The sequence below is a fragment of the Sapajus apella genome, unplaced genomic scaffold, assembly GCF_009761245.1.
Source record: "Sapajus apella isolate SASKATOON/1434 unplaced genomic scaffold, GSC_monkey_1.0 scaffold24, whole genome shotgun sequence".
Classification (NCBI taxonomy): Eukaryota; Metazoa; Chordata; class Mammalia; order Primates; family Cebidae; genus Sapajus; species Sapajus apella.
In genome coordinates this window covers 13,764,310-13,787,932 of record NW_022436964.1, presented here as the reverse complement: position 1 = coordinate 13,787,932, position 23,623 = coordinate 13,764,310, and the positions used below count along the sequence as shown (strand labels likewise).

At 38.4% G+C, this 23,623-nt stretch overlaps 1 protein-coding gene across 16 annotated transcripts in view; it reads right to left on the bottom strand.

Moving 5' to 3' along the window:
* Positions 1 to 23,623, bottom strand: part of TRPM3 (transient receptor potential cation channel subfamily M member 3) — a 921,715-nt gene that overhangs the window by 567,082 nt on the left and 331,010 nt on the right. For 4 of the 16 annotated variants that reach the window (XM_032290719.1, XM_032290721.1, XM_032290702.1 and 1 more), the window contains exon 1: positions 21,550 to 22,884. The exons of 7 other annotated variants lie outside the window; for them this stretch is intronic. In XM_032290719.1, coding sequence (XP_032146610.1) covers positions 21,550 to 21,726 — 177 coding nt within the window. In that variant the 5' untranslated portion in view covers positions 21,727 to 22,884. Of the gene's footprint in view, positions 1 to 21,549; positions 22,885 to 23,623 lie in introns of those variants that run through there. 5 more of the 16 variants (XM_032290705.1, XM_032290715.1, XM_032290708.1 and 2 more) reach the window with 2 other exon arrangements.

Below are 23,623 nucleotides of genomic sequence, written 5' to 3'. Positions count from 1 at the left end.
CCTCAATGTGGAGTAATATCCTATCTCCCTATTGACGTATACTGATTGCTTCACGTGTCTGACAGTGTGCTGAGGTCCCTTATTATTTTTACAATGAAAGAAGTTGTATATGCCTTCATTTTAGAAGTTTTTCCCGACACAGTCTCGCTTCAGATCTTATTGGTCACATTTCAAGGGGTAGATATATTTCTGCTTTATAATGCTTTACAAAAATTAATTCTTTTCTGATTTTTGATTCCTGATTTTCATATCTAAAATTTTAACTCCACTGATTAATGTTAGTAAACAAATATTCAATCAACTACTATGACTCAGGAAAAATTTGTTACTCTCTGAGGCAGATTCAAGGATGCCAAGTCAAATGTTTTCACCCTAAATGAGTATACAATCCATCTAGCAATAAAGATATAAACATGAGAAGATAAGAAACCATTGAAAAATTAGAAGTAAAGGATACTCAAACCTCCAGCCTCATTCCTTCACTATCAGTAAGTGACAGCCTCTGGAGGCAGAATCTCTCATTTTAAATCCTAGCTCACCACAATGGATCCTTCAGTACAATTAAGTCTAGGAATAAATCTAGTTTCCTTAACTATGAATTATGAGAATACTAACTCACACTCACCTGTGAGGTATACATGAATTTAAGTAAAATGTGTAACACACTACCTGACATACAGTAATCATTTCTTAAATCTTAACTAAGATTATCTTATCATGATTAAAGCGTACGAGTCTCCAACTTGCCTTCCTTCCCCATCAGAATCTTTGTGCCTCTAATTGCTCTTCCTTTCGTCCTTGAAGATGAAGTTCACTCCTTGCCCACTGATTTATTCAACAAATATTTATATTGTGCTTCCCATTAGACTTCTTCTTTCCAAGAAAACTCCCTTGTCTTATACATAGTAAATGCTCAATAAATAGGAGCTATTATTGTTAAATACTGAATGAATGAAAGGAAGCTTAGAGTCATAACACAAATGCACCGTGGATATTAGGTTGAGTATAAGTTACATGTTCTCTCCTGATAAATGACATGATTTATTCCTTTTTCTTCCCAAACCATGCTAGAATTTTAAATCTTTCTCTACTTGCTTTTTCTCATGTGTCTAAAAACTAAATAAAACTTTTTCAGGGCCATGAAACACCAGAAGCCCACCTGCTAGGTTTTCTCTCTTTCACTGCTTATTCTCTTGAAATCGCATACTTACTGCCTCTACTTCTGAATAACTCATTTACTCATTCATTCACAAAACAAATGAGCACAAGTAATTTCACTATTGATAATGCAGAATAAACTGTAAATAAGACATGATCCCTGCTCTTGAGATGGTTGTGGATTTTTCTTTCTCTTGAACACCCTCAGTACCTCCACAGTAAGTCACTCTCATGATCAACCAAATCACTCAACCCAAGTCTTTAGTTCTCACTGATTTCCTACATCTGTGGAAACTAATGTAGCAAAACGTGCCAAAGTAATCTGAAATGATTAAGATTGTTTCTAATGGCTGAAGGGAAGGCTGCACTAGGAAAGAGCAGGGAGTACAGGTAAGATGGAATGAGTAATTCCCGAGGACTCAGTTCAAATTCAGTTAAGGAACTCTAAAACCTGGCACATAGCTATGTTGTCAAAGGTGAATTTCACACAATATCACACAAAAAATCTTCCATCAGAAGCAATTTGCACAGGAAATAAACTTAATTTCTTCAATGTTTTTAATGAACACCCAAGACATCACTTTCTACGCTATAAATGCACTCTTTGTAGGCCTTCTGACCCAGTTTAGTGACTAGTTTAATATTCAAAGAGCAGATGTGCCCTCTTCACTTTAGAAAGTTTGATGTTTGAAGACAATTTAGGTCATTGGCTACTGTGACAGCATTTCCCCTGTGAGAAAGCTGCATTTAAGCATCCATCTCTTGTATTATTGATAGCAAAACTGGTAAAGGCCATGAAGTCCAACGGCTTTGTCCATTCAGAAGAAGCAATTACATGAAAACTCTATTCCAGCTTTCCTTTTAGAGGAATAACTCTGTGCTTTGAACACCAAATCTGTAAAAGTGGATTTCCAGCATGCTTTTTCCTTTTCAAATATATTTCAATCATCCTCTCCATACCAAAGCAAAATCAGAAATGATATGACATATATACATTAATTTTTGGCCAGCGACATAATCACTATTACTTTGGTAGTAAATAAAATGTGTTCTTTCAGATGCAGCGCAAACACAGCCTTCCTTCTTGCTTCTAACTCCACTGACATTGAAACCACCTGTCCTGGAATCACCATTGTGTTTCTACGTTAGTCTAGCTCCACTTGCAATTTCTAAGGGCTGAGAATAAATTTTTATTTATTACTGTGTTTCTAGTTCCTAGTTTAGACTTTGTCACACAGCTGATTTCAGTAAAAATTTGTTGAACACTTTTTCCCCTAGGAATATTTCAAAACGTCCTTACAATAAAAAAGTCCGAATTACTAAGCATTGTGCATGAGGCCCTTCCTGTTTCTCTTCCTAGCTTATGCTACACTGCCTACTTTTCCCTCAAGCCTATTTTACTCAGCTCCCCTGATCAACTTAAAATTACCCAACATGTTCTGCTTCTTCACACCACACTGCTTCTGCACATACTCTTTCCTCTCCCTGGAATATCTTTTATCTCTTTCTTTCCCTATTAAAAGCTTAATAATCTTTTAAGATTTGCCCAACTCAAATACAATCCCTTTGATAGTTAACTTTCTTCCTCAAGCAAAATCAGTTGTTTCACACAAGGTTTTCTTAAATATCTAGTATGTTCTTCTATTACATTTGTATTAGAAAACATTATGATTAATTGTTCATGTCAATTTCCTCCCGTTAGTTGGTTGGATCCTAGGCTAAAGACTATGATATTTTCATCTTTGTGTTGCTAACGGAACACATGGAGCCTGAAACGTGGGACATGCTCAAAAATATTAATTGAATTGAGTTGACTTCTGGTTCTGAGTCCATTACATATGCTTTGTCCTTTCCTGATAAGCCAGTACATATTTACCTTATTTCAATATTTGTGTTTGAACAGAATTTGGAGGGATAATAAAGAAATTTAATTAATCAAAGAAGCTGCTTTTTAGTTTAAGACATCACTATCTGGAATGCTTTTTGGCATAAGATTTATTAAATAAAGTGGATAATCGATGTAGTCATTTTTAAAGGCCCGTCCCTTTATTAGGGACTGAATCACATGCTGAATTGCAATGCTTAAAACTGTCTCAAACACTTGTATTATTTTTCCCCTTGAATTCTCATACAGCCAAAGTCAATACCCCTACTCTGCTTTCTTACTGATAAAAGGAAAGTTGTTAAAAATAAAAAGGAAAAATTGAAAGAGGAGCCTTAGAACAAAGTGATGAGTACCTGCTCTCCTACTCCCTAGGTATCCTGTGAAAGCTAGTCTCTCAACCTGCTAAGGTCAAAATATGATTATTTGAGAACTCTGCCAAGTCAAGTCTGAGATTTTAGAAGTCAAAGTTCAAGGAAAAATTAATATTAAATATTGGTAAATTGTGTCACTGTGATATTTAACAGTTATTTAGAGGAGACAAAAAAAATCTTGCTGACTACAGAATCCTGGAACAAAGGTGGTAGAACAATGACCCAGTAAGGCATCAAAGCCACTCAAAGGGGGCTAAATATAACTGATTAAAGACATGTGGTTGGATAGGGAGATAAAGCACGCTCCCAAAGACTATCTTTCCTTCCTATAACTACATGGAGAATAACCACAACTACATACAAGTTTTCATTTCCAGCATGTAGTATGGCATCTCATGCATAGCATGCACCTGGGACGTTTGGTGGAAGGCATGAATTCACCAACCCAGCTGATGACAGACCATGCCCTCTTTCTGAAATGTGGGTACTTCCAGCAAAATCAAGCTCTGTGAAACAATGGAGCAGATAATAAGGCCCATTTAGCAATTTTTTTTTCTTTTATTTATTTATTTAGAGACAGAGTCTCACTTTGTCACCCAGGCTGGAGTACAATGGCACAATCTTGGCTCACTGCAACCTCTGCCTCCCGGGTTAAAGCAATTCTCCTGCTTCAGCCTCCTGGGTAGCTAGGACTACAGGCATGCACCACCATGCCCAGCTAATTTTGTATTTTTAAGCAGTGACAGTGCTTCAACATGTTGGCCAGGCTGGTCCTGAACTCCTGACTTCAATGATCCACCTGCCTCGGTCTCCCAAAGAGCTAGGATTACAGGTGTGAATCACCACACCCCACCTCATTTAGCAACTCTTTGCAAGTGACCATTGCTACTAATATAGACACACCCCTAGTGGCACAGCCAACATTTTGTAAAATCCCTTGATGTTAACTTCAGACAGTTAAATCTATAGCTTACTTTAGACTGATTTTTTTTAAATCAATGAGCTAATTTGCATTTATTTACAATTTGTAGCAAAAACAGCAAAAACATAGCGAATGCTTCTCATGTGTTAGGTAATATTCTCAGAACTTTACGTGCATTAACTAATTTCACCACAGTGAAATTAGTATCATTAAACTGTTTTTGCTTTATTCAACCTGTCTCGATCACAAATTCTTCATCTGAAAACTGGAGATAAGAAGACTTCATTACTGAAATAAATAACAAGATATAAATCATGCATTTTAGTCTCCAGCCACAATAGGAACGCCATAAAAGTTCATTTTCTTCCTCTCTTTGCTCAATTTTACCCATTGAGTTTTCTGCTGTTGTTGTTGTTTTTAAAGATATTTTTGTACGAGAAATTTAATATCACATTACTCATTAGCAAAGTGTGAATTATAATCACAATGAGAAAAAGCTATATGGAATGACTAAAACTAAAAAAGAAAAAAAAAGAAAGTGCCAATTGGTGAGAATGTGCAACCACTGAAACTCTTATATGTTGTGTTAAAGGGAGTATGAAATGGTATAATCATTTTGAAAAATTCTGACAGTTTCTACTAAGGTCAAACATATGCCTACTCTATAATCTGGCAATTCTATTCCTAGGTATATAACAAGACAAATGAGTGCTTTGTCCATAAGAATGTTCATATTAGCTCTATTCAGAGCCAAATGGAAAATAACTCAAATGTCTACTAACAGGAAAAAAGATAAATCACTTATGCCGTATTCATACTACGTATGCACAAAATAATAGAAAAAAGAAAATGAACACACCTTAGGAGCTTGTTGAGTCAAAGAAGCCAGACACAGGAGTATATATTGCATGACTTAACTTACACATGGTTCTAGACAGGCAAAACTAATATAGAGTGTGTTTTGTATACTTTGATGGGATGGCCAATCAGGTATGGCCATGATATAAGGCACAGGAGAGACCCAGGAAGACAAAGATTATTATCTTCCCAAGTCCTAGAGTCAGGAGGTACTGAATGCCATGTAGGGTCACATGGGGAAAAACACCATGGTGGCTAAGAGGCAGAAGACGGGAGCTACAGGACAGATTAGACCTCAGCCTTTATTGGAGTTTCCTAGGGAATGGCAAGGCAGGCAGGGTAATTATGTTAGGACTGGCTATTCTGAATCGTTTTGGTGAGCTGTAAGCTATCGAGGTGTTCCCTAGTTGCCTGGTACCTGGCCTTCTGTCCTGGGTTGTAAGGGCCAGATAGAGGAGGCACAGCTCTGGACTGTTAGTCTGTATGTCAAAGCCATGCTCCTGGCTAAACCTTGCTATCTCTAAGAAATGGCTAGCCCTACGAGGGGCATTTTCTTCACAGCCAGAAATATCTTTTAAAGATGTCAAAACAGTGTAATATGCAGAACATTATACGTTTACACACACACACACTCAATGCAGTGATGGAAGTCTGACAGTGGTTACCTTGGGTGGTGGTGATTGCTGTGGTATTAAGTGGGAAGGTCACTAAAGAACTTTCTAGGGTGATGACAATTAATATGTCTTGATATGGGTGCTGGTCACATAGGTGATTTCGTTTATAAAATATTATTGAGCTTATAGATAAAATTCACAGAATTCTACTCTATGTAAGTTATAATCAATTCAAGGAGGTTTTCTTGATGATGTTCCACTGTTCACTTAAGTAGGATACCTGTTAGCAGCTTTTACAGGATGGTGGAGGGTGTCTATACTAGAAAAGTCAGTTTAGATGTAAAGAGCTGATACCTGGAATTCATCTTTGTGTTGATTCAGGACAAATCTGAAAACATATGCTTTCCTTTTTTGCTCAGTGCTACGCCACTATTGACAACTGCAAAGTAATGTTCATGATACGATTTGTGTATTTGTTCCTTCCAAATCTTACGGTGAAATATGGTCCCCAATGCTGGAAGTGGGACTGGGTGGGAGATGTTTTGGCAATGGGGACAGATCCCTCGTGAATGGCTTGGTGCCCTTCCCATGGTAATGAGTTCTTGCTCTGCATTCACAGATCTGATTGTTTAAAGATCCCAGCACCTCCTCCCTTTCTTGCTCCCTCTCTTGCCTTTGACAGGCCTGCTTCCCCTTCATCTTCTGCCATGATTGTAAGCTTCCCAAGGCCTCCACCAGAAGCAGATGCTGACCCCACACTTCCCGTATAGCCAGCAGACCATGAGCCAAAATAAACCTCTTCTCTTTATGAATTACCCAGTCTCAGGTATTCCTTTACAGCAATGAAAATGGACTAACACTGCTCATTATTCCCTTTGCCTAACATTATATAGCTGTCCAGGGCAAAAGAAAGACACTTTTGCCATAGCTCTTGTTTACTACAATTGTGTTAAGTCTGTTATCATTCTGGATGAAGACATTTTAAAATGTATAAAAACAGGATAAAATGTTTCTCCACAATGTGACAGTTTGCAAAGTTGTTTGGATATGGAAAATGAGTCTGCCAGGGGGCACAAAAAAAAAAAAAAAGGAAAGAGAAGTGAATATCCCTCCTACAGTGTAACCCTCTTAATAGAGCATCCTGCCACGTCTGAGCAATTCCCACATTTAATGACTAATGAATTTGGGTTCGCCTCTGCATTTGCGCAGCTGGCGACAATGGTGCTGTCTGCAGGGCTTTGAAGCAGAGGGTGAGGAGGTGGCCACATTGCACTTCAACTTGAGCAACCTAAACTAGGCAGACTGTTAAACGTATGAGCTGTACGTCAAAGCACTATAAATTATAAATATACCCCCAACCCTGCACAGAAGCAGTCCCTATGCTGCATGCCACTCTCTTCAGCCCACTCCACCCACGATGCTCCCCTCTAATTTATACTTCATCCCCTTCAACGGAGTTCCCACCATGAGCTATAATCTCTAGGATGTGTCCTTACCTTTGCTTATACTGCACCACTCTACTTAATCCAGAATATTTATTTCTGCCCCTTCTTCCCATTGGTACCTCCTACAGTACTCAGCTCAAGAGTTACCATTTCAAGGAAACCTTGCCTATCCTCCCAGACTGCATTTGGTGTTTCTATCTCTGCTCGCCAATATGAAAACACATATCAAGTTATATTGCTATTCCAATTTTTTTGTCTGTGTCCTCAATTCCAATATTAGCTTCTTTTGATCAAAGGCCCGTACTTTTCATCTTTGAATTTCTAATACCTAGCACAGTTTCTGACACCTAGCAATAGATGATTGTAGAATGAATAAGTACGTAAAGAGTAAATCAATTGGGGGAGAAATGTTAATTTTATACTGCTGTTTTGATGTGTGAATTGCTATACACTTAAAAACAAAAACAGTACTCATTTGACTGTGTTACATTTGTATGAACAATTGCCCTTCAGAAAAAGTTCAATGAAAGTAGGAATATTCTGGTTGAAACATTAATAATCTCTTATTCTGAACTCCTTTAAGCATAGTTAATTTTCAAGCATCATAAAAATTTTTTAACCCATATTTACTGTGATATCACTTCCAAACAATGTGCTATTTTCTTTTTTTTTGCAAGGACATAAATTTGGGATGCTGCAATTTCAGTCAGCCAGAAGAGTTGACAAAGCTTGTGGAACCTTTTGTCAGTGGTGAAACCATGAACCATGGGAGCAACTCAAGAAGGCATGTACGAGGACATTTGAACCCACCCTGCCATCTCAGGGTGAGACTCTGAAAGTATTTCTTCATGATTTCAATATGTTTCTCCAGTGGAGGAGAGTCTACTACTTTTTCCAGACTCTAAGCCTCTTACTCATTATATTGTTTTTATAGTAACCTAAAATCAGATTCTGCAGTTGAACTCTATTTCCTCTTATTATATATTAGCAAAAGGTATAGAAAATGTTTATTATCACTTGCAGAGTGAAATCATAGTTTTGGATTGCTTGCCATGCCTTCTAGGTCTGGGTAGATTCCAGAACCATTAAGCTATTACGTGTGTAGGAAGTTCATGCTAATTGAGTTAGTGAAGCACTGTGCCTGCATCCTTGCTAAGAGAGGCTGCTTCCCCCAATGTCACCTGCAGATGAATGGGTCTAGGTGGCCATTTTTATCTCTTGTGACTCTATTTCTCTGACCAGAACTAAATAAGGGTAGACAACTCGCCAAACCTTAGTTAATGAGATTTTTCCATAGGAGAAGGAGAGAGATAAATTGAGGAATCAGAAGGACGGCAACTTTGAGATTACAAGGAACTGGGCACTATACCAAGGGTTAGCAGAATACAGAATAATAGACGAAGCTAATTTACAAAGAAAAGTACAAAGTAGATGGGCCAAGAAAGGCAGAAATGAGAAACTCTAGAGCCCCGTAACAGAGAAGTCTGGGTCTCTGTGGCTGTACTTCATTTCAGTCATTGGTATTTTAGAGGTTAACTTCAGAGGAAAATTTTTATTTAAGTTATCATGAGTTGATTAACAATTATCTACGTGATGGTTAATGTTATATGGCAACTTCTCTGGGCTGTTGGTGCCCAGAGATTTGGTCAAACATTATTCTGAGTGTTTCTAGGTGGGTATTTTTGGATAAGGTTTACATTTAAATTGGCAGACACTGAGTAAAGCAGATTACTCTCCATTATGTGGGTGGGCCTCATCTAATAAGCTGAAGGCCTGAATAGAACAAAAGGCTCACCTCCTCCAAGCAAGAAGGAAGCCAGCAGACTGCCTTCAGATTTTATCATCAGCTGTTCCTGGTTCTACAGCAGACTTGAGCTAAAATTTTCTGGCTCTACAGCAGACTTAAGCTGCAATTCTCTCCTGAGTCTTCAGTCTGCTGGCCTTCCTCATCAGCTTTTGGACTTGTCAAGTCTCCACAACTGCATAAGCCAATTCCTTAAAATAATCTTTCAATATATATACACATTATACTGCTTCTGTTTTTTCTGGAGAATCCTGACTTGTAAAATCTACAATAACTCCAAAGCGAAAGCAGCTGCACATAGATAACATGCATTCTCTGAGTCTAATTTATTACTAAAGATACATTGAATTCTGTTAATTTGCATTGCACCGTTGTTTTATTAGGTTGAAAGGAACAGAATTAATATGAACTGCATACCGACTATAATCTATGCAAACACAAACATGCTAATTTATGAATAATGCAAAACAGTATTTTTCCTATTTCAATTTATAATGAAAGACACTAAGACTCAGAAAAGTTTTCTGTCTTGTCAATAATAATTTTGAGAATTTGCCATTTCATTCTTTTTGTAGTCAAGTACGTAGGCAATCTACCAATGTCTGTTATTAAATGCATGATATAATCCATAATCTATAATCTAGCTGGATCTCAGATGAAGAGAGAAACTAATAGGGGCAAATACAAGATGCAGAGGAGTGCAGGGAAGGAGTTTGGAATTAGAAAAGTGCTTTCATATACGGCTTAACCTATATGGACCAGAATCTTTTCAGCTATAAAGGGGAGTAACTGAACCCACCACTTTTGTTCACAACGTTGCTATGAAGCTCTTTTCATTTGATGTAAAGTACCCTGCAAATTGAAAAAGGACCTTTGAAATGTTGAGCTTTTATTATCATTTCATCTTCAGTCCTTGTACATTGAAATATATATTTATATAGTGAATAATTACATCTTTTGAAGAACTGAGACTGCATCGATTTTTTAGAGGGACAACAGGTATTCTCCTATCCCTCATAAGACAGTGAGCCCACCATACACTGCTCCCCAATAAGCACAAATGGTTTAGTCTAATTTCCCTCAGACACTGAAGCAGTTTTAAGACAAATAAAAGCATCCAGTGGCTTTTCCATCATTCCTATGTAAATTCAAGAATGTTAAGGCTGGAAAGGACTTTGAGGATCATCTCATAGTTGGCGAACTGTGGACCACAGGCCAAGTATCACCTGCCTCTGCTGTGCACAGCTGTTAAGCTAAAAATTGTTCTTATATTTTAGAATGGTTGAAAGCAATGAAAATGAGAATATTCTATGACATGTGACAATTACATGTAATTAATTTTCAGTGTCCGTAAATAAGCTTTATTAGAAAACAGCTACACTCTTTTATTGTGTATTGTCTGTAGCTGCTTTCATGCTCCAATTTAATATGAATTGGGTATGACAGTGGAGGCTGCATGACCCATAGCATGGTTGCAATAGACTAGATGGGCAGTTGCAACAGACAGTGTATGACTCCAAAGCCTAAACCATTTATGATCTGGCTTTTTATGCAAACTTTGCCTATGCTGATCTAATCCTACTATCTCATTAGATAGATGAGAAAGCTGAAGTGTTGAAAGATAAAACTATTTATTCTCAGTAACTCAATTAGATATTAATTAATGCAGATTTAATTAAAAGCTGAAATCCAGGGGTTTTTTTTTGTCCATTTGATCATGCTGAAATTAATGATTGAAATTAGCTATAGTTATACTCATCTTTAAATTAAATTATATAGCTTGCTCATAAAAATCACTAGATTTTAGCTCAAAATGTTTGCTCACATGAGCTAATGTCATGCAAAAAATTTGTCCTAAGTGAAACGTTTTCTTCATCTCTTCATTGAAATGAAATTTATATTGCATTGTTCTTACACAGTTCTAAGTAGAAGTTACTGCAGAACAAAATAATGGTGAAATCAAACATTTCACTTGATACCATCAATCAAACTGAAAAATATGCTCTGCTTTTGATTCACAAAACAACATATATGGAACATGCAAACACTTTCAGACAAATTGGCTATATTCAATTTTCTTACAAGAGATGATTGAAAATAAGATGAAAAATAATTTCCTAGTCTTTCTGTGTTTAGTGAATAAAACTTGAGCAGTTAATTTCCCAAATGTAAGCTAAACTTCAATCTCCTGTAAAGTGAAAAAGATAGTGTGTCTAAAGTTAAGGCATTCCCTTCCTATCACTAGGAACTATCTCTTGGGACTCCATCAAAATCAACTACCTATCCGCCCCTAAAAATATCTATTTTCAAGGGGAAATGTTTAAACAGTATTGTCAACAGGGGGTGATTTTGCCCCCTCACCAAATGATATTTGGCAGTATCTGGAGATATTTTGGTTTTCACAGTGGGGATGGGTGTTTGCTCCTGCTATGTTTTAATAAAAACCTAAGATACCAATAAATGCCTTACAATGCACAAGACAGATGTCCCCCATGACAAAGACTTATTCAGCCCCAAATGTCAATAGAGTTGAGGCTGAGAAATCCTGTTTTAACGAAACAGCATCAGGCTAGCCCAAAGCTTTCAACAACTCTGCAAATTTATCTGCCAGATCCTAAATGTTCAAGTCATCATTTATTTGTGGACTAGCACAATAAAGCAAATGTTTTTCATGGAAGCCTAGATTATACCTCATTCTTTCCAGTATTTTCTTCTAGCAAGATTATCCCAGCAAATAGTTATTTACCTTCTTTCCAGCCACATGTATTGTTGATCATAACCAACAAGCAGTAGCACAATTTTCTAATAATTCTGATCTCTCCTATAAGAAAGTTATTTTGACTTTATTTTTCCCTGAAGGAACCTAATAAACTAAGATTTCTATTTGACTTTGATCCACGATCCATGATACAGTAAAATAATCTATGACTAAGAGAAAAATAAATCCTAAGTCACATTTACCTTTAAATGGAAACACCAAAATATTTCAATTGGGTAGTGCCTACAGTTATTGCTAGACATTTTCCAAAGGCATATTGAGAGGATAGAGCAAGGGGGGCCCCACCAAGTTTAACAATACAGTTTTTCTTCTAAGAGTATTTTATCTATTTTACAGTGTAACTCAGTCAACAACATTGTTAAAGGAAATATATTAAAGTATGTTAGATTACCAAATTAAGAAATGCCTTTTCTCTAACATGATCAATAGATGAGGTAATTTTTACCTCTCACTTTCTCTTTCAGTGCATATTATCAAAGCATATTACCAGATATCTGGTGCTACCTACATAGATCCTTCCTTGAGTATGTATTTTATTCTCTATCACTTTCACTGGGTACTAAGTATTAGTTCAACTCCCTAACTAATCTTCCAACTTGGAGAATCTATGAAATATAAATCATCTCAAGCTGGAAGTTTTCTTTTAATCACACATACACACACACATACACACACAAATACGAAGACCCTATAATACCATTTGATTACTCTAAGTAATAGCTTCAGAACCCTGAATCTAAAGCACAGTTACTCATTTTCTCCACTATTTACCTATTCAAATCTAATTCATCTAGCATCCAAGAAAGATATCCTAGGCTCTCTGCTAGATGCTACACATACCAAATTGAACAAGATATGATTCTCAACTTCAAGAAGATTTTCATAATGAGTTGGAAGAGCTAATAATACTACAACATGCTAAAAGTAAAGCTAGAAATACCCATTGACATTTATGGACATGCAGGAGAGGAGAGCATTATCTAGCTTAGAGAATTCAGGAAAATGTTTCAGAACTCATCCTACTCACCTGCGTTGAGCATTAAAATATGGGCAGGAGTTAGCTAGGAGAAGGTCTGGTGCAGGTATTTTAGGTGGTAGAAATAAGTTGTGCAAAAAGCCCAGCTATACAGAATTCCATGATTTGAGGAGGGTAAAAAAAAAAATAAGAAGGCAGCAAAGTAGGCAGAGGCCAGATCACTTTGGTTGTCGTATTCCATGCCAAAGATCTTAGGTTTTATTCTGCAAGAGATGAGGAATCACTGAAGAACGTCAAACACAGCAGCATCCTGGTCTTACTTGCATTTTAAATGGACCATTCTGGTGGTTGTGGGAAGGATGGATTTGAAGTAGACAACACTGGAGGCTGTAGTATTTTGGGCCCAAGGAAAAGAGAGACTGATTTTGGGAACTAGGAATAGACAGAAGGGGGTGGAACAGAGATATATTTATGAGGAAAGCTGGCAGAACTGATTGGCTAATTACATAAGGATGGGAGAAAACAAGGCAAAAGGCATAAACTCAGGTTTTCCAGTTTGGGTGATCCTAGAAGTTGGGAGAAAGTATAGAGGAAAAGGAGCAGATGAGAGGGAGCTTGCTTGATTTAGCAACGGCCACTTGACTGGGGCAGAAGTTAGACTTAATCTTCTTTCTCTGCTGCAAAGTTTTTCCGATTCTAATCATGAAAGTGCATAGCCTCCTAAAGTAAACAAGAATGAAGCTAATGTGCCATATTTTCTTTGAATCCAGAATACTACCAATCGACTACATATTTTTGGTATCTAAATTAGGTTTCCTGATACATCCCTTAAAAAAATTATAAAAGTCATTCAATGCTCTGTGAGCATGAGAACTTTAAAGATATGGATACATTTTCAGCCTCTATAGAGACACTTAGTGCTCAATTTTTAACAATAAAAATCAGATACTGAGGCCTGGTCATGCCAGAGGGATAATTTTAATGATCAACATCTCTTTACCAAAGGATTCCACTTTAGAAGAGGAGATTCCCAAATGTTATGTGCGTAACATTCAGCTGGGGTATTTGTAAAATGCAGGTTTGCGAGGACCTCCCAGAGATTTAACTTAGTCTATGCGGCATCACTGTCATCTGACTCTATCGTAGACAGCCTTGGACCACACTTTGAGAAACACTCCTTCAAGGACTCGTTGTGTTTGATGAAACTTTCTTCATGTAAGACAATTCAATAGTAAAATGTTGCCATAAATAGATTTATAAACAGAATCCTTCCTGCCTTCCTTATAGGTCTTCTATATTTTCTATCTACCTACCTATCTACTTACCTACCTACTTACTGATCAATCGACTGTCTGTCTACCTATGCATTAAACCATGAAGAATTTTTACTCATTTGGGGAAAAAGAAATAAAACTGATCAATGCCATCCCTAAACTGCAACTCCTATGCATATCCCTCTGAAAATGAAACAGAAAAGAGCCAGTGGTTAGATCAGAATTCCCAAAGGCTGTTAAACACAAATCTGTGTGATAAACATAAAAATTAAGTGCGTCCTTCCTAGAGATTCTGTTATACCTGAACCATCCCATCGCAGAGCACTGTATCTTTGCCGCATGTTCAAGAGCCAAGAAAATTGTGTTCACTCTTTTTTCATATTACATATTTAATATTAAGCAGCTTTTAAAAATTTCCAAATATAAAATTAACTGTAAATGTAATTATGCTTTTCCAAATGAAAGCCCTAAACGCTGTCTTCCTTCTCCTTTCTGTCCAGAATCACTGGTTAGTTTGTGAAGGTTGTGGGGTGGAAGTGGTGGGTCGGGGAGTCTAGAATTATGGGCATCCATTATGATTGCTTCGGCCTTGGCCACCAAGTGAACTGGCCACTTCTCACTTGGTCCTACCACCTACCTTAGAATCTAAAGGACATGCCCTTGAGTGACCACTGTAAGCCCAAGGGACATTCATTATAAGGGAATAAAGAAAGAGGGCATATGCAGGATGCTCGGGAATCTTGTCCAAGAATACTATCTTTAGGAGCTCCGGTTCACAACCCTAACTCCATATAAGTTCAGCAGCATAGAAAATTCTGACATTCCACATCATGTGACTGAAAATGTTCATGAAAAAAATACAGAGAAACGATCATATAAACAAACAGAAAATAAAAAGAAACAGGGAGAAACACTTCTTCAGATTATATCATCTATAACCCAGAGCAGGGCAGCTGGACTCAATTCACTTCTCTTTCTATAAATGATCTTTCATGATTACATTTTGAAAGCCTATGAACTGTTTAATTAAAACCTTTTGCTCCTACTGTAGACTAACATAAAATCTGTTCTGCCCAGATATTACCATCTGAGAGACCTCTGAATTAAGTTTCCCTCCTACTCAGCTGAATCTATGGCGGCTTTTTTCAATGGTCCTTCCAAAAGCTCTGGACTTCAGAATCACTGGCAGAACTATGAAAATGCAAATTCCTGAACCCACCACCTACCTACTCAGTCAACACCTCCAGGAGTGGGCTGGTGACTGTTTGCTTTTCTCACAAGCTCCCCAAGTGGTTCTAAGCATTCTTGGGATTTCATGTATCTTTCATGTGTTTGTTCATTTGTTTGTTGATTCATTAAACATTTGTTGAATAATTTTGTTGGTCACAGCCTGTAAAACTCTTTCTCATGCTAGATAATGGAAAGGGAGAAAAAATATGATCTGAAAATTAACTTGGAGCCAGTTGAGGTTACACCAGCAAAGGAGCAGAGGGCAGGGTATGGAACTGCTGCTGGGTAGGCAATGTCCTGGCTTCCTGCAGGAAGTCATCTGCCAGGACAGCAGGGCCCTTTCCCTTGAGACAGACCTTGCCAGGGGCGTTACTGTGCCTCCAAGCATCCCAGAGTGCAGTGGCCCCAGGACTTGGATGCCCCAGCCATTTCCTCCCTCACTCCCCAGTGACCACACATTTTCATTCTTGCCTCCACAAGACAGGACATCAGCAGACAGAACTTTCCCGAGAGACAGGAGGGCTTCTTGTTGCCTCAGGAATTTCCCTTAGGCTGCCTAAGGAACATTTCACAAAAAGGCAAGTCACATGGTTCACTATTCAGCAACCTGAGTCGAAGCCACCATTTGATATGCAATTTTCCCTCTCTCCTGGGTTTTAGTTTGGTCCCATTTTCTTTTATTCTTTTCTTTCTCACTTTTTTTCTTAAGGGAATCCAAGGCTGGCAGGCCAAGATGGAAACGCCGAGGTTTATTTTATTTGTAGCCATTAAAATTCTGCGTAACCATACACCATGTTTTGCTAAAAGCAGTTTATTCTTCAAGTTTCTGATCTTCAAGGCACTTAGTGGAATTCGTCCATTACAAATTTCCTGACCTCGCTTGCCAGGATTTGCCAATATATTCACCTAGACATAATGGGTGTGTGTTTCCTCTCTTGCAGTGGAAACTTAATTGCTGCTCCCTAGTATGTGGCTCAGGAGCACCACGTCCTGGCTAAGCAAATTTTCGGTTTTTTGACATTATTCTACCTCCTTTGCAAAGATTCAGAATTCCATGTGAATGGGACAACTTAAAGGTCATAAATTTAAAACAAAAATTGAAACAAATTTCAATGTAATTGTTTCTTGAAGAGTTTGAGAACACCAGAGGGAAGTCAGTTCCCGGAATGCCTGAAATCAACTATTGAAGACAGACCAAAGACATTTGGTTATTTGGATCTTGCTTTGCTTCAGGAACAATAGAATAAACATTGGTTACCATTATATGGAATTATAGAAGCATAAAACATTAGCACCTGGGCAGAATTTGTGCTTATCTGACAGCCTAACTTGATCATTGCTCTTTCAATTAATTCCCTTGTGTTACCTAGTTTACTTTAAATAATACTTCTTATCAAAAAGAGAAAGGATAAAAAAATAAAACAACAGTTTGGGTTTTTGACTAGATTCCCCAAAAAAATTTTTTTTAAAGAATTTACTATGTAAAATTCTGCAGAGTTTTATCAGAAGGCAGGGTATACAACAAAAATACAGTGATATTACTGATTGAATATTATTTACTTCAAAGAATTCTGCTATTGAACACTCAATGGGGGCTCATCCTCATTATTGAGATGAGCGAACAATATTCTTTGTCCTACTAGAGTCAATAACTGAAATACCCTTTCTAGCCCAGGAAAGAGGAACTACAAAGAGAGAATCACTGTACTTCCTTCTCGGGATCTTAATTCTTAGATACTGGGACAACCACCCAACCTGACAGCAAAGATAGAAACTCAGAAGTTATTCTAGATTCCTCTCTCTAACACAACTAATCCATTTAACAAGAGCCTGTTTATTTTACCTTCATTACTTTTGCCTTAACCAGGTTATCAATTCCCCGGGCCTCTAATCTAATGTTTCAGCTTCCGGTTGTATCATCCCACCCATTCTAGACACTATAGCCAGAGCAACTACATAATGCCCAAATCCGGTGGTCACCTCGCTGCAAAAATTCTTTTACTTGCCTTCTCCTTCCCCCTAGTTTCAGACTAATGGTCAAACGCTGTAGCTTAGCAGACAAGGCCTTCTATTAGGTTGGCGCAAATGTAGTTGTGGTTTTTGCCATTAAAGAACTTTTGCACCAACCTAATATGATTACTTTTGCACCAACCTAATATCAAACACTGTCGTTTGCTCTATCCATTCCTTCTTCTATTTTAATATTCAATTCTTTCAGTCCAAATAGACAATGTTTTTTAATGCCCAAGAAGCAAAACAGGCTCCAGCATTTCCTCATTCATTCAGAATGAGGATAACGGATGTAAGTTCAGTCAAATCCAAACCCTTCATTTTAAAGAGGGCACCACATTACAGAAAGATTAGGTAATTTGCCCAAGTTCACACAGCTGGTTAGGAACATAGTGGAATTAGGACCTAGTGTTTAAGGTTTTTCCAGAATATAGTTTTTCTTTCTTTTCTTTCTTTTTTTTTTTTTTTTTTTTTGAGACAGAGTCTCACTGTATGGCCAGGCTGGAGTGCAGTGGCACAATCTTGGCTCACTGCAACCTCCACATCCTGGGTTCAAGCAATTCTCCTGCCTCAGCCTCCCAAGTAGCTGAGACTAGAAGTGCCTGCCACCGTGCCCAACTAATTTTTGTATTTTTAGTAGAGATGGGTTTTCCACCATGTTGGCCAGCATCATCTCAAGCTCCTGATCTCGTGATCTGCCCACCTCAGCCACCCAAAGTGCTGGGATTACAAGTGTGAGCCACTGCGCCTGGCCCAGAATATAATTTCTTTATTCTATTTCCGACATTGTTTAAGCAAAATCATATGATTTCTCAATGCAAAAATTTGAAAACCTTAAAAATGATACTAATCATTTGGTCTTCATTAACATATTGACTTAAATGTCTTTCCAAAATCTGTTACAAATACAGTGCTTCCCTTTCCCCCAATGCAACCCACTTTTCAGAACCATTCCCTTCAGTAAGTTCGCCAAGACTTCAATACACGGAAAGCTCTCTGCCCTAAAAATAATCTTCAAATTCAACATGTTACCGAAATAAAAGCTTCCAAATAAAACAATGGCAAAGATAGACCTGATAATGAGTATGAAATATGCTAAGAACATTCTGTCACTGAAATAAACTTGATTATTTTTGTGATTAATAGTAAGACACAATCTTGAAACACGTAAGAATAAAGCAAACAACAACAGAAGAGAAATGATTTGGAAAGGGTCCCATTTGAAATTTACCCATTTGAAAACAGGCTCTGTCTTTTGGCTATCATTACTGCGTGCCTGTCCAGAAACTCATTTCTAAGTGTTATTTCCAAATGCAACCCCAAATTCAAAATGTGAGTTTGTTGGTATGTTCAAAATTTGCTCTGAGATGGACAAAACAACAAATGAGATGTTTTCAGGAGAAATAATAAGTATATTCCAATGCTCATTGGGTTTAACTCATCCTTCAGATGCTGCCCTTCCCCTTCTAATTCTTTAGTATCCTGTTTCTATTAGAAAATAGGAAATAAGGAAATAGGATTACGAAGCCATTTCTAAATAATAAGATGGTACCAAAGTAAGTTAGCAAAGAAACACACATTTTCAAGGAAAAGAATAGGAAGGGAGATTGGCTTGGGCCCAGTCTGTCAGAAATGGTGACTGATAAGAGTTTAGCTAAATCTAATCAAGCCATCAGGACCTACACAGCATTTACTGACAGGTAGGGGCAATGAGAGAGGGCAGGTCATATTAGAACAATGCTTGGAAGAAGAATAAAAATTACCTGTTCAATAGGAGAATTGGGTTTGTTACCTTAAGATTTCAATAATCTACTAGATTTCCAGATAATCTATCCATCAAATTAACATAGTGGTGGTAGTATGGAGGGAGATGGAGCAAGAGAAAGAAGGGAGCAGAAGGGAAGGAGCAGAAAGAAAGGAAGGGACATAAGAAATAGTTATTAAATATTTCATTTCTAGATTTAGCCAGGAAGAGCATTTACCAAAAAATGCCAATTATTACTCATGAACTTACATTTTAAAACTAGGGCAAGAATACATGCATACTACCAAAGTAAACACAGAACACACACAGTCTAGAGGAAAAAATTACATAGTATTCATAGCCAGAGAGCGCACAATTGGTCATATACCAAAGCAGTTTTATTTCTAAGTAGTGCCAAAATAATTTGGTAGTACTTTATTTTTTTTTTAAGAGTTTGAAATGTCCTTAATATCTGAAGTGTTATAAGATAGCTATCAACTTTCAAAAATACAGATGCTATTTGGGAAAAAAGTTCTCTAGTAAGGTTCCATCCTGTCTTTCAGATATTGAAAAAAAATGGAAAGGATACACAGTAATGCACATTATTCAATAAATTATTACAAAGCATCACTTTAATTAAGGATGGTGACATTGAACTGAATGTCAATGAAAGTATTGCTGTAGCATTAAGAGTGTCTCCTGACAGAAAGCATGGACAGTACGTTCAGTTAAAAAAGATGATAGAGCTCTCTTAAAAAGACAGCACTTCTCCTAAAAGAAGTACCTCAGGTAGGTACTTCTCTGCTGGTTATTTGACTAGTAAATGAATAATATTCTCCATTTTAAAAAACTAGAAGATTAATTAATAATATATTGAGAATGATAGTCACAAATCTGTCAAGAAGAATTGAAAAGCGTTATTTTGGGTTAAAGCCGGTGCATGACTTTAACTGAAAAAAATATTTCTCACTGCACATGGAATTACAGGAGTTAATTTTTTTTCAGTGAGACTTAGATATGTTCATTCTTTGCCTGACTCTTGATTCACTGGCAATTCTGGAGAAAATGTACACTGATTTGTTAATTCTCTGGCCTCATTCTTTTTCTTGCCCTATCACACATGTTGTTCCAATACAGCAAAAACACACATATCCAAGGAAGCATCTCTTCTACTACCCATGCCCAAACCTGCCTTTCCTCCTAAATAGACCCTAGGGAAGCAAGCCATCGCCATGACAACCATATGATGGGAGTTTGAACAGCACTTGGGGCAGCCTTTGTTGAAAGTTAATACCAGTTGGTGTTTAACAAGATAAGGAAAACTCAGGCAAGGGGTAATACTGTGCTGTGAGGCACCACTTAGCTGTAAGAAACTCAATGTCCACATCAAACCCAACCTAAGCAGAGCACAGCCTCAGAACAAAATTCCGCAAGTGTTGTGTATTCAGGGCTAATTCATCAATTCTCCATTGTAGTCTACTGGACTCAATGCTCAGTGGTAATTAAAACAAAAGAACATAAATACTAAGGAAAAGAGAATTAAGAACTTTGCCTTTTTTAACTTGAAATGGATGTAGAACAGCAGAGATATATACCTTTCTCAATTAAGTGTTACCACCTTCTATTTATTAGGCAAAACTACTCGTTTCCTGCACCTTTAAATCTAATTTGTGTTTCCTCCCCCTACAAGACAGATTGCGAAGATGGATTAGCACAGAGTTGTATGGACTTTTTCAGTATCTTGAATGTATTTGCTTCTGGAAAGAGAAGCGCTGCAGACACACGGTAGCAATTGCTGCTCAGGTGTAGTACCTTTCTTTTGTGTGACTCACAGCTAGAGCGAGAGCTGACATTCAATATATGTTTAATAACACTTTCTCACTACTGATTCCACCCAGGGACTCACATTTTTATGCCTTTTCTAAAAACAAGGCCACCAAAAAAGTCACTATCTGAGGAGGCTCAGTCTTTGTCTTCACCTGACTGGCCACCTAACTACACAAAGCTTTTAAACTAATGAGGAGAATCCTTTGTTCTCTCAGGTTCCATTAAAGGGAAAGTGGGTCGAAGGGCTTCCCCAGGGAGAGAGAGGAAAAAAAAAAAATCTCAGGAGCCAAACACAGGGGAGTAAGGGATTTCACTCCCATTACTATTCCCACCCGCCCAATGAAGTTAATTAATTCTGGTTTAGAAATGGTTAAAAGGGGTGGGGGGAGCACCAGGTAGCCTATTCTCTGAGACCAAAACCTCCTTCTCGAGTGTGGTTTGCACCAGCCTCTTGTCTCTGACACCAGGGAACGTGGGTGGGGGGCGTGGGGGGAGGGGAGAAGCACTGAGAACCTCTCCAGCCGCTGGCCACAGAGCCAGTACTGTATGCATTTCTGCTCCCCCAAAGGTACGTCCCAGCCCAAGTCCCCAAGTTGGGTATTTAAACCTGAAACGCATAATTCGCACCATTCAAAGCTGCAAGTTACAGTACCTTCAGAAGTCTGACAGATGGAAGAAAGGCTGCGTGGCACAGCTTCCGGATGGTCCAGTTTAGGGGTCGAGGAGCATCAGCCTGATTCATGACCCCTTCCAAATTCCACCGGGAAAACAAGAAACTGCAAACCTGAGCAGTGCCTAGAAAATAAACGGTCCCCCACGGCTCTGGCATCCCATGGTCATCTCCACACCTGCAAATTCCATTAGGGCAGAGGCTTCCTGGAACTTGGAAGACTAGTCAAGTAGCCTTGCCTGAGCTCCTGAACCTTTTTAAGAAAGCCACCTCCCTCTCTATGCAGCCGTGCTCATGCATACCAAATGTGGCTGAATGGAGGCACACTGCCTGCTGCTTCGGGGAGGGGATGCACGGTTTTGAAGGAGAGGGACAGCCTGCACAAAACAGCCTGTGGTCGGAGTCAAAGCAGCCTGCTCCGGAATGCGCGCTCCCTCTCCCGCTCTCCTCCCAGTAAAGGCAGGTCAGGCGCTGGGGGGGAACCGGGGCCATTGCTTTGCTAGCTTGGTTTGGTGGGGAGCCAGCAGGAGAGCAAAAGGGAACAAAAATAAAGCCAGAACGGGAAACTTGCACTTTCTTGCACAAAGCATCTTTGAGGGATTGGGAACTGGCACGGGGAGGGGGAGGGGCGAGGACACAGGGAGAGAAGAGGTGCTTCCGAATGAGATAAATGCTTCCCTTTTGATTTATGTGGCATAATAAAGTGAGGGATATCATAAAATACATCTATAGTAAAAGGGATCTTTGTCGTGTTCTAGGGTTTTTATTAACCAAGATTGACAGTCTTCAGCCTGATAATCCATTGTATAGATGATAGACACTAAGACAGAAGCAAACTCACACACTGAGTTGTTCCTTTCATAGAAAGCAGTGTAAACTAATGGACATTTGGCTCATCTTTTAGAGACGGTACTCTTTAAATGGGAGTTAACTCCTGGAAAGCCACTTGATACCCTTTCTCTGCAACACAAGTTTAACCCATAAAGTGCCACCTGGGATGCTGTCTATAAAGGACGGGTTTCCTCAAGTGGGGTTCCCACCCCCATCATTTTCTAAGGAGGCTTTATGAAATACTTGCTGAGTTGGAATATATAGTCTTTAGGACTCCTGTGGTGAGAGAGAGAACAAAGGACAGCTTTTCAATTTGAAGGTAGAAATTGGATAATTTCACTTAAAGAAGGGAAGTTGGGAGGGTGAGAAGAGAAGGGAGTTCCTGACACAACCCCCACTTGGACTCCCATGTTCTCCCCTGGCATCAGACCTCAGGAGGAGCAGCTGACCAGACAACTCCTACCCGGGAGAGTCCCCACATCCTTGGAGCATCGCCATCTTTTTTATTTTTCCTCTTTAAGTCCCTCTGTATGACTATGCTGATTTGCCACTTCTAATTAACTTGAAGAGATTAGTAAATCCCAGCTCCATGACTATTATGCAGTCAGAAGCTAAACTGGGAGCAGTGCAAGCAGATGTGATACACTGCTGTAATTCAGAACTGGGGACAACACAGGCCCACCCCAGAATGAAATCAATACCTGACACTGCACTACAAACCTATTTCACTCACAATGGTCTTGTGTCACAAGTTTAAGAAAGATATTGCAGAAAACTAGTCCACTGGTGGCAGACAGACCATTGACCTACCTTGTATAATAAAATTTATGTCTCTGATTACCTTCTATTAAACAATATCACCTTAATAGACCTCATACACAGATGATTCATTTTCTGTTACTATTCTATTTCCACAAAGGATTGAAGGCAGTTTTAAAACAATAATGGCTGACATGCATCGCCTAGCACAATGCATTACATAGGTTTATGTCAATGGCAACCTTAGGAGTAGGTGTTACAGTCATATCCTTGTCTCACAGATCAAGCAAGTAAGGCCCAGAGAAATTAGTAACAAATCTAATGTACTAGTAAAACTAGAGTCTGGGCTGAAACTAGTCTACTAGGCTATAAAGACAAGCTTTTTCTTGTCTCTTATTTCTTTCAAAAGGGACCCTAGGAATAAAACCACCATCTCTGTTTTATGGTAATTTAATCTCACATAAGA